Raw genomic sequence first — 12,510 nt, 5'->3', positions numbered from 1 at the left:
ATTTTGCTGCTTCAGAATTCTGTACTAATTCTATGTGGCTGACAAATGGTCTCTGGATCAGTCAAAATAAAATCCTAGATAATTTTACCTGACTTTCACAATCCAGCAGTCTAATAGCTTTGTCATTCACTTGCAGCAGCATCTCCTGAGTCCACACCTTCCCTTTTGAATCCAACTGTAGTAGTTTCTTGACGCCATCATCTATTGTCACAATGGACTCACTCTTGTCCATTGCAAATGTGGCGAGATGCTGGAAACAGAAGCAAGCAATAGATCTTTATGTCCTACTGATCAATCAAACATGGTCCAGTTAATTGACTGAGTGCTTTCAGCATTTTGTTCTTCTAGCATGTTGTTAGTAAACTAGAATTTTCCATTTTCAAGTGATTGCAGAGATACTTCCATCTATAACTTTTTGGATATTCTATCACAGATTGGATTTATGTAAAACTAATGCTGCATTTCTTCATTAACAATCTTCATCTATTTTCTGCCAAGTACAAGTTATCAGCCAAGAATTGAGGGGATGGGATGAGATTTAATCCTTACTATTTAGCAGTGCTCTCCTGGGTCAAGGATTATTGCTTACTCTCAGTACTGACAAGATTTGTTGTTAAGCATTTGTTTGAAGCCTAGAACTGTAATATTTTTACAGTTTTTGTTTGATTATTCATTCATTGGATGAGGGAATTGCTGGCTCGGCCATTATTATTGTCCATCCCTAATTGCCCAAAGGGATTTAAGAGTCAAGCACATTGATTTAACTCTTGACATTTAGCAAAGGTGGCAAAATTTCTTCCCTGAATGACATTACCAAATTAAATGTATATTTACAACAATCGGCAAGGTAATCATTTAGCTCGCTATTATTCCAAATTTCTTTTTATTTAATTCAAATTCACTGTCCATGCCCAGGGTAGAATTTGAACCTGTATCCACAAACCTTTGCTTGGGGTTTTGGATTACTGGTCCAGTGATAATACCCTTCTGCCTAGAGTTGAAAATCTCCAACCGAAGTCACATTAACCAACCCAAAAGGTAATCTCCTCTATATTCTAATAACTCATTAATAGCATTACCTCCACATGGTACTGAGAAGTCTCATGCATGATAATGTTGGAATTGGAATACTTCTTTCGTTGCTCTGTAACAGATAGGTAGAATCAATCAATCAATAAAGCTGGACCCAATGTTTTGACAGGAAAAGGTGACATTATATACTCAAAGGCAAAGGGTATACCAAGAGCGAAGAATACTTTCATATTATACAATTCTGAATAGAATGCACTGTTTTCAGTTCATATAAAATGTGCGACTCTATTCTATGGTTTGTTACAAACGACATAACATGAACAGCAATTAGAGTCATAGAGATGAACAGCATGGCAAAAGACTCTTCAGCCGAACTTGTCCATGTCGACCAGCTATCCTACATTAATCTAGTCCCATTTACCAGCACTTGACCCATATCCCTCCAAACCCTTCCCTATTTATATACCCATCCAGATTCCTTTTAAATGTTGTAATTGTACCAGCCTCCTCCACTTCCTCTGGCAGGTCATTCCATACACGTACCACCCTCTGCGTGAAAATGTTGCCCCTTCGGTCCCTATTAAATCTTTGCCCTCTCACCCTAAACCTATGCCATCTAGTCTGGACTCCCCCACCCTGGGAAAATACCTTGTCTATTTACCCTACTCATGCCCCTCATGACTTTATAAACCTCTATGTCACCCCTCACCCTCTGATGCTCCAGGGAAAACAGCCCCAGCCTATTCAGCCTTTCCCAAAGCTCAAAACACTCCAACCCCAGCAACACCCTTTTAAATCTTTTCTGAATTCTTTCAAGTTTCACAACATCTTTCCTATAGAAGGGAGACCAGAATTATACACAATATTCCAAAAGTGGCCTAACCAATGTGTTGTACTTGAAAACATATCTTTCACTGTAACACTTAGATATATCTCCGCAACTCTGTTACAAGTTTAAGCCTGCTACAGATATATTGGGTTTAGCGACATCAAACTTTCCAAGAAGTGGGTCACACATTCCTCATTTTATCCAACATGGACTAATATTGTATCTAGGTAAAAACAAGGACTGCAGATGCTGGAAACCAGATTCTAGATTAGAGTGGTGCTGGAAAAGCACAGCAGTTCAGGCAGCATCTGAGGAGCAGGAAAATCGACGTTTCGGGCAAAAACCCTTCATCAGGAACTGACTCATTCCTGATTCCTTCCTGTACTAGGTACAGGGCTGAATGTGGGGGCAGGCACGGAGGTGAATGGGCATAAAAAGTAACACGGTCAGCAACCATGTCAGTCCCCTAACTTCCCATTTTCCAGGAGGTAAGATACAGGGGTATGGAAGATATAGCCACAGGGTGACTTGCCCAACACAACAGGTGGTCAATAGCCAAAAGCCAACTTTCAGAAGCCAACTGGGATTTTCCAGTTGATGTCCAGGTTCCCACAAGGACTGGAACTGCATAGAGGTGGCTGGGAACATAGCAATCTTCGGGTGGGGTTCTCAATTTTTAATCACCTGGTCCTCACTACCAAAAAGGAAGGGAGTACACTTCATAACCCTTAAGAAAAACAAAATACTGGGAACACCAGAGATGTAAAACAAACACAAAGTGCTGGAGACAATTTGGCAGCATCTGTGCAGAGAAAAGGTATTAACATAGAATCCAATAGGACTTTCCTTCAGAACATTTGAGATCAGGAGCTTGTTTCGTTGAGACAGATCTACAACAAATATTTCATGCCTTTTAACAAAGCTGTTCCATTGGGAACCCTTCATCCCTTCAGAATGATTGTTGTTAGAACTTTTATTTCTTCTCTAAATTCTCAGATATGTGCCAATGGGATCCAGTCACACATCCAGTTTAAAGTTCTACCAATTCTTTCAGCACTATTTCCACAATTACATCAGGATTTATCTACTTACTTGCCCCCACCCCTTTAACATTTCAATTTCATTCCAACTAGTTGCCATCTTGTTTCTGGTATTTGCATCTACCATACTAGAAATGTTTGTAATGTACATCTGGTTAATTCTGAAACTGCTTTAGTGCATAAATCAATGAGATCCACTGACCCAGATGAGAGATATTCCTCATCTGTATATCTGAACATATAAACGTTTGTTCAATTCTCAAGTGAAAAATTTCTCCTTGATAGATATTCTCAGTAATAATATGGTATCAAATATCTGACCATTAGTCTCCTACATCTTTGTAGTTTTTTTTCCTGTACAATATGCTCAATTACTGCTCTTAACACTCATACATCTTGTTCTCCTTTTGAATCAGCGCTCTCACTGTAAATGTGTAAACTGACAGAATTTTAACTTTAATTATCTCACTGGATAACAGGAGGATTCAGTTTTCTGGCATTCTTTACTAGTTTGTCATGGCTCTCATACTTCTTGTGTTTTCTCAACAAGATACAAATTTCAAATAAATTTGTTACAGCATTCACCTCTCAAATTAACATAGCAACTTTGCATCTGCATTAATGCATTTGAATCGGGTAAAACATGAAACAACTGCAAATACTCAAAATCAGAAACAAAAACAGATTGCTGGAAAAGCTCAGCAGGTCTGGCAGCCTCTATGGATAGAGATCAGAGTTAACGTTTCGGGTTCGGGTGACCAATGCCCTGAGCAAAGTGCGATTTCATCAAAGCCAGTAAAACTGTACAAAGGCTTCTCTGTTCTTGTATTCCTCCATTCCAATCCTCTCGCAATAAAGACCAACAAATCATTTTGCCTTCTAATTGCTCAATGCACCTGCATGTTAACTATTAGACCTCCTCGTATAAGCATACCAGTCGCTTTGAATATGAATGTTTACAAGTCTAGCTTTTTAAAAGTGGAAATAAACAAACAAATTGCCTTTTGTATTATAATTAGGTATTTGTCCTGAACCTTTCTGTGAAGTCTCATTTTCATTCTAGTTTCTCAGCTCAAAAGGAATTATATTTTTGTTGGGCTCTATTACTTTTTGTAGGACTATGTTTAATCTGTACTTCACTTGTCTGTTGTTCCCTTTGTTCCAATTATTTGTGCACGGCATTGTTTGCCAATTTTCTGATTGTTCGTCTGATCTAGTTGCCTTTATATTACAGAAATTCATCTTTCTCCTTCATTAAGTACAGTTATCATTGTTGCTTTTCTTTTTAACAATGAATGCCAATTCTATAATGGGATTGTGATTTGGAAATGCCGGTGTTGGACTGGGGTGTACAACACCGACTGATGGAGTGGCGCTCCGAAAGCTAGTGTGCTTCCACTTAAATCTGTTGGGACTATAACCTGGTGTTGAGATTTTTAACTAGAATGGGATGACATTATGGCAAATCATGTGCCGAGAATGTGCCCACCAGGTAGCGGACTGAGTTTGCCCCTTAAGAAAAGAATATCGGCTATGAAATAAGTTTGGAATTTAGTTGGCATAACTCAAGAGTAATTCTTATTAAAACAGTTATCTAAGCTGTCAAATGAATGCATCTGTATATACAGATGCAGTACATATTGTTTATAAAGGTTTATAGCACAATTTTAGGAGACCTTTACTATAGTAATAGATTTGTGATCCAAGAACAAATTATAAGAATCAGTATTGAAGCATGTATGCAACAATATTTTGATTTATGAGGAGATATTGCACCATGCCATAACAAATAGTCACTTCAGGGAATTTTATAGACGGTTTTCAGCATCTTTTAATTTTACGTCATTTTTTTTTTGAAGTGACGTAAATACTCCTACAACAAAAATGGTTGCAAGTTATCAGCCCTACCAAGACAAAGACACAAATATCCAGTGAAGAGCCTGTTTACAATGAAAAACCATGGGAAGCCAAATAAACAAAGAAACTTCGTCTTTCACACAAAGAGGTGGCGAGAGCCATTTCCACTTCTTCCACTTCACCAAGCATTTAAGGATGCTTAATGAAACTGGTGGCGGTTTGTGTAGCTCAGATTTTATCATATCTTGGACTCAAACTTTCAAATTATCATCAAACTAATCTGACAGACAATAATCCTATTAAAGACCACCCACTTACCTCAGTGATTTTTACAGCCAGACTTGAGGAACAAATACGAGGGGAAAGTGGCCAGAAATCCACTTAGCAAAGGATCAATATTAGAGTCATAGAGTTATGCAGCACGGTAACAGACCCTTTGGTTTAACTCTCCCATGCTGACCAGATATCCTAAACCAATCTAGTACCATTTGCCAGCATTTGGCCCATATCCTTCTAAACCTTTCCTATTCATGTACCCATCCAGATGCCTTTTAAATGTTGTAATTGTACCCACCTCCACCACCTCATCCCATACACACACCACCCTGTGTGTGAAAAGGTTGCTCCTTAGGTCTCTTTTAAATCTTTCCCACTTCACCTTAAACCTATGTCCTCTAGTTTTGGATTCTCCCCACCCTTGGAAAAATGACCTTCGCTTTTTTCCCTAGCCATGCCGGTCATGATTTTATAAACGTCTGGATGTAGGTTTGCTCGCTGAGCTTGAAGGTTCATTTTCAGACGTTTTGTCACCATACTAGGTAAAATCTTCGGTGACCCTCCAGACGAAGCACGTTTATAAACTTCTGTAACATCACCTCACAACCTCAGACGTTCCAGGGAAAATAGCCCCAGTCTATTCAGCCTCCCCCCCCCAAAGCTCCACCCCTCCAACCCTAGCAACATCCTTGTAAAAGTTTTCTGAACCCTTTCAAGTTTAACGACATCTTTTCTATAGAAGGGATGCCAGAATTGAATAGAGTATTCCAAAACACCTTACCAATATCCTGTACAGCCGCAGCATGACATCCCAACTCCAGTATTCGATGCACTGACCAATGAAGGCAAGCATGCCAAATACCTCCCTTCTATTCTATCTACCTGCAACTCCAATTTCAATGAGTCCAAGACACTCAGCTTGTTACAGCAATTGCTGCTGTATTCTGGTAAGTGAAATACTTAAAAGATCCTAAATCCATGCTAATAACTACTGAAAGAAGATAAGTGAGATGTTGTAAAGTGGCAGGTGGGATGGTAACTGAGATAATTGAGTCAGAAGCCTTGAAAATCTCTGACTTGGAGTTGGGGGCTTTTTGGAGCAGTTGAGAGTGTGTTACTAGAAAAGCATAGCAGGTCAGGCAGCATCCGAGGAGCAGGAAAATAGACATTTCAGACAGGAGCCCTTCATCCGCATCAGGCTTTTTGGAGGAATCCTGATGCTGGGCAATTGGCACACAGTCAATACATTGAGTTAACAGAGGGGTGCCAATGCACATTTTTCGGGATACATTCAGTCACTGTCTATCTGGTAATTCAAATACCTAGGCTTCAGTACCTGAGACAGCCAAGCTCAAGAAATGGAAACCGGAAAGATAAGTCACATGTTACTCTTGTACCCACTTAACAGTCCTTCTGGCTGCTGTTCTCGAATAGTAGCTGTGGATGGCTCCATAGGGTGGCTTTGCCATCTTATAGTCAATTCACCAAACTCAGACAGACTTTTTGACTTAAATAGCATGTACTCCTTGTATAAGTGAATGAAAACACATCACATTAAACATGGATTTAGTTTTCTAATCTACATCATTTTTTCATATGAGTTCAAAAGAATGAGGAAGTTTGGGGATGATAGAGCTTTAATTCCAATGAATTAAACCTCGGATTCTAAAATATGAGAGTCTGAAGTAGTGAGTGCTGCTATCCTGCTACACAAACCCCACAAGGCTATTGTCAATTATTAGACGAAAGTGAGGACTGCAGATGCTGGAGATCAGAGTTAAGATGAGAGTGGTGCTGGAAAAGCACAGCAGGTCAGGCAACATCCAAGCAGCAGGAAAATCGACGTTTCGGGCAAAATACCTTCATGAAAATGAATCCTGATGAAGGGCTTTTGCCCAAACCATGGATTTTCCTGCTCCTCAGATGCTGCCTGACCTGCTGTGCTTTTCCAGCACCACTCTCATCTTGACTATTGTCAATTAAAAGCTTTTGCTCAGCCCACACTATGCCTGGGTTACACAGCTGTGTTTACTATCCACAGTCACACCTGAAATTTGACCCAAATATGCAAAGAGAAAGGTCAGGCTCTCATTGCTTTCCAGCAGGGAATTATAAAATAGACTTCACTGCAAAAGACATCTAAATACAGGAAGCAATTAATTGATGCAGGGGATTAAAATCAAATGCAGGTGGTGAGATGGAGAGAGAGAACTTAGAAAAGTCTCCTCTTGCTTGTAAACTGGAACCTTCGCAATGTTGATAAAAAGCCAAGGAAATCTCAGAAAAGCTCTGGGCTGACTGTGCAGTATACAGAGTAATGTGATATAGTTAAGATAGGATATCCTAATCATAGGATTGGACAACAGGGCAAAATGCTATGCCTAAAACTGAACTATAGATTCAGTTGCTGCTGGCCTTACCACCTCAGTAAGGACCTGAATATGTGGCTTCCTCAATAGCCATGCAAAACCAAAAGATGCTCCTTCCTTTCTCACCAATCCCACAGCCTTCTGATATATACACTGACCATTTTTGTCGTTCCTTCACTGACTAACAGCCATTTTAAAGCACCCACTGGATTACATATTTAATATTTGATCAACAGAAAGGATAAAATATTTTTCATTCATTTGCACTACTTAGTATTCAGGTCCCCAAATGCCAAATTATATGTTTGGTTTTAAACTTGGTGAACCAACTTACTGGTTGCAATGGAAAGTCCCACCTTTACATTGAGCATACTATCCACCATTTTGTGTGGCATATCACCCTGCTTAACGCAATAGATCTAGAGTAATGACAGGGGGAGTCCAACACATCTGTGCAAAAGACTGACATCTGTGAAGCTGGCGACCTCAAAAATTCTTTTACCTCTGTGCAACATTAAGCTACCAGTCCTGTCCATTCCTGAGCAGTGTTTCTGTTATTGCTTTGATATTCCAGTCCCATGTTCCCAACTGTGCCCTAAGTTTAGATTAGAGTGGTGCTGGAAAAGCACAGCAGGTCAGGCAGCATCCGAGGAGCAGGAAAATCAACGTTTTGGGCAAAAGCCCTTCATCAGGAATAGAGCTAGGGCAGGTAATAGGCCAGCACAGGGTGTCCAGGTGGATGGAGTGCGCTTGAGGCGTCAGCAAAGGCCTCACCTTTATCCCCTTCCGTCCATGCAATGAGTTTAATACACACCGTGACATCGAACACTTCTTCTGCCACCTCTGCCTCCGAGCTTACTTTCACAATCAGGACCCCCGCCCACCATCAGAGGACTCCTTTGCCCGCCTCAATTCAACAAATTTGATTTACTCTGTGATATCAAAAATGGCTGAAGGTATTGGATACTACAAATACTACAAGTCCGACAACATTCTGGCAAAAGAACTAATGAAAATTGTTTCAGGATTACCAAGTTATTCCAGTGCATCTATAACATTGGAATTTATCCAATGATGTGTAAAATTGCCCAGGTGTGATCTGTCCACATAAAGAAAAATATGCAAAAGATCTAAATCCATGCTATTACCTTTGATCTCTCTTTGCACTGGAGCAACTACTGATGGAAGGCATGGGAGCGGATTTTTAGGAAGGACCCTCATCTGAAATCAGAATCTGACCCAGATACCAATTAGGAGACATAGGAGTCAGGAAAGGTCAGCATTGGAAGGCCAGCATCATCCAACACTGATTCTTTTACACATGTCGGTATAATTGGGTTCTCTGAAGGGAACCATTTCCTTATACCATATTGAAGACTTTAAGCTTGTGATGTATACTGTAGATAGACAATCACTTCATACTGAAAAAGTGAACAATCTTGTTATCCCATCAAAACCTCCTCTCCTGACCCACTTCTGAGATCTGTTGGTGGCTAATTTATATAATTAGCAGGTAAATGGCATTTAGCTAAACATTAATACGATTCAACAAGCCAGAAGTAAAACAAGTGCATCAATACTACCCCATGTGCCAAATGTGGTCAGTTGCCAAAACTGATGAAAACCAATTCAATGCTGACAGCTTTTTAGCAACAAGGCTAGAGAATGATGACTATCTCTTGCATACAGTAACCTAACTGTTGGCAGGGGAATTGTTACCATTGCACTTGTCAATACATAAAATAATTATTTTTGACTACTTAAAAATGTTACCTGTCCTTTGCAATTTTAAAACTCTATAGTTGCATATTTGATGCCAGTAATATATATGTTGGGGTGGCTCAATGGTTTGCACTGCTGCCTCACAGCACCAGGGTTCCAGTTTGATCCCAGCCTCAGGCGACTGTCTGTTTGGAGTTTGAACATTCTCCATGAGTCTGTGCTTCCTCCGGGTGCTCCAGTTCCCTCCCACAATCCAAAGATATGCACATTTGGTGAATTGCCCATGCTAAATTACCCATTGTGTACAGGGATGTGTAAATTAGGTGGATTAGTCAGGAATAAATATAAAAGGTAGGGGGAATGAATCTGGGTGGGTTACTCTTTGGAGGGTTGGTGTGGACTTATTGGGCCGAAGAGTCTGTTTCCACACTGTAGGGATTCTAAAAAAAATGAAATAATAGCCACAGGAGAAGTAAAGTATTAAAAAAGATGTGATCTGAAACATGCATACTTATAAAGTCGCAGAAAGTAGATGACAGTGTGTTGAAGTTGGGACAAATTAAAATACCACATCTACTGATGTTAGTAAGGGAAGTTGCTGAAATGTTCACAAGTGCAACAAGCCTGCACAGTAACTCGCTCAGTCGGAGGATTCACACAAACATGACAAAAACTGGCTATCTATCCCAAATGTTTGCAAATCTATGCTAATATTATTCACATTGGGTATATTGAAAACCATGGTAAAAACAATGACTGCAGATGCTGAAAACCAAATACTGGATTAGTGGTGTTGGAAGAGCACAGCAGTTCAGGCAGCATCCAAGGAGCAGCGAAAATCGACGTTTCGGGCAAAAGCCCTTCATCAGGAATATTGAACTGCTGTGCTCTTCCAGCACCACTAATCCAGATATTGAAAACCATGTGTGGTATATACCTGGTTCACAAAAACACATTTGCATATAACGTTTCAATAGAAATTCTACTATCTCTGTATAAAGTTGTCTGAGCCCAGAAAGAATACCCAAGAAATTCATTGAAAAGCTTATAAAGTCAGAACAAAGGATGCATTTCCGTGTGTAGACACCAATAACCACTTGACAGCTTGCAAGTTAAGATGAACTTAGCACCAATTTAAGTTGTTAGGAGCAAAGCAAGTTAATCAATGCAAAAAGTTTATTCCCTCCCGTATCTGAAATGGTTGGAAAATTGATTCAAGTTGAATTTGGCAATGGTTTAAATATATTGAGCATGCTGAATAGGTTCAACTTGATAGTCACATAGTTGAGTTTGCCATACTCTCCATGTTTGTTTCAACAGGGCTTAATGGTATTCACGACAATCTCTACACAATAGAGAACCATGTGAGCTCTAATATCTCATTATGCTGGTACAGGGTGAAGCTCTCCCAGTTCCCTAGCCAACATTTCAGCATCAATTAACATCCATGAAACGAGATTATCTACCATTTACTGATTGCTCCATGTGGTACTCACTGGGCTCTTTATTGGTCACCATAATCCCTCAGAATAGCAACTAGACTTCCAAGTATATCACTGGCTAAGAAATACTTTGTGGCATCTCCACGTTGTGAAAGATACTCCATTTATACAAGTTCTTTATTTGACGGCTTCTATTGTAATAGACTCAGACACAGGATAATGCAAGTCAAAAAGTGTGACACTGGAAAAGCACAGTAGGTCAGACAATTCGAGCAGCAGGACAGGCAGCATCTGATGAACATGAGAATCAACGTTTCCGACATAAGCCCTTCATCAGGAAAGTAGGGGTGAGAAAGGGGCTGAGAGATAAATAGGAGGGGGAATGGGCTGGGGGGGGGAAGGTAGCTTCAAAAGGTGATAGTGGGGGGGGGGGGGGTGATAGTGATAGAGCAGAGTGGAGGGTGGAGAGTCCAAGAGGGTGGTGCCTAGTTGGAGGGTTGGATCTGGGATGAGAGAGAGGGGGGGGGGGGGGGGGGGGAGAAGGGAGATGAGGAGGCTGGTGAAATCGATGTTGATGCCATGTGGTTGCAGGGTCCCAAGGTGGAAAATGAGGCATTCTTCCTCCAGGTGTCGGGTGGCTTGAATTTGGCAGCGAAGGCGGTCCAGGACTTGCATGCCCTTGGCAGAGTGGGAGGGGGAGTTCAAGTGGTTAGCCACGGAGTGGTGGGGTTGGTGTGTGTGTGTGTGTGTGTGTCCCAGAGATTTTCTCTGAAACGTTCTGCGAGTTGGCATCTCAGCTCCCCAATGTAGATGAGACCAGAGGGATAAGTTAAACAATACATTGTTCCCAGGTGCTTCTCCTATCAATTCCACCTGTCTCCTTGGCTTCTTATTATCCTTAAAACCCATCTCACTGGTTCCATTTTCTCTCCCCTCCAACTTTATTGATGTTACCCACCGGAGTTCTAAATTCATCTCACAACCGAAAGCTCTGCATCAATTCAAAGAAGCATCTGGTTTTAAAACTAGACCATGAATGACTTCAGAAACGAATTGCAGGATAACAGAGGTTCCACAAAAGTGTGCGCATTTATGAAATAGCTTTCAACATCCTTAAGGCATCCCAAAACAGTTTGCAGTCAATTCATTCATTCATTCATTTTCAAGACCAGTCACTGTTGAAATATTATACTGGATTAGTGGTGCTGGAAGAGCACAGCAGTTCAGGCAGCATCCAACGAGCAGCGAAATCGACGTTTCGGGCAAAAGCCCTTCATCAGGAATCCTGATGAAGGGCTTTTGCCCGAAACATCGATTTCGCTGCTCGTTGGATACTGCCTGAACTGCTGTGCTCTTCCAGCACCACTAATCCAGTATTTGCTTTCCAGCATCTGCAGTCATTGTTTTTACCACTGTTGAAATATTGGCAACTTAACTGTCCTCTGCAATGGTCTAGCGATTCACTCATTATAAAGGCAACTGGGGAGGGCAATGAAGACTGGCCTTTCCAGCAACACCTACATCCAATGAAACAGTAAATAATTCTGTGGTTAATTTGCACATAGCAACTGCAGATAATAATGAGCAGATGTTGATTGAGGGGTAAATATTAGCCAGGGCATCAACAGTAACTCCCCTGCTCATTTTTAGGATAGAGGAAATTTTTTATATCTACCTGAGGGGACAGACAAGGCCTTGATTTTACATCTTATCTGAAGGACAGCATGACAGACAGTACAGCACTCCTTCAGTACTGAATTCAAGCTTCAAAGGAGGGGTCACTGGACCCGAAATGTTAACTCTACTTCCTCTCCACGGATGTTTAGATTCCCGACAGTATGGCCAATTCACTTGACCTGCACATCTTTAAATTGTGAGAGGAAACCCATGCAGACACGGGGAGAATTTGCAAACTCCACACAGACAGTCGTCCAAGGCTGGAA

The 12,510-nt window shown here is 40.8% G+C and overlaps 1 protein-coding gene across 4 annotated transcripts in view; it reads right to left on the bottom strand.

Annotated features, from left to right (window-relative positions):
- eps8l2 (EPS8 signaling adaptor L2) overlaps positions 1-12,510 on the bottom strand; it is a 164,153-nt gene that overhangs the window by 43,725 nt on the left and 107,918 nt on the right. For 3 of the 4 annotated variants that reach the window (XM_072592188.1, XM_072592190.1, XM_072592189.1), the window contains exons 4-5: positions 1,080-1,144; positions 89-250 (exon numbers count right to left, since the gene is read on the bottom strand). In XM_072592188.1, coding sequence (XP_072448289.1) covers positions 89-250; positions 1,080-1,144 — 227 coding nt within the window. The remainder of the gene's footprint in view (positions 1-88; positions 251-1,079; positions 1,145-12,510) is intronic. The other variant, XM_072592191.1, reaches the window with a different exon arrangement.

The sequence above is a fragment of the Chiloscyllium punctatum genome, chromosome 22 (genome assembly GCF_047496795.1).
Source record: "Chiloscyllium punctatum isolate Juve2018m chromosome 22, sChiPun1.3, whole genome shotgun sequence".
Classification (NCBI taxonomy): Eukaryota; Metazoa; Chordata; class Chondrichthyes; order Orectolobiformes; family Hemiscylliidae; genus Chiloscyllium; species Chiloscyllium punctatum.
Note: the sequence above shows the minus strand (reverse complement) of the source record. Positions and strands in the feature narration are given on the sequence as shown.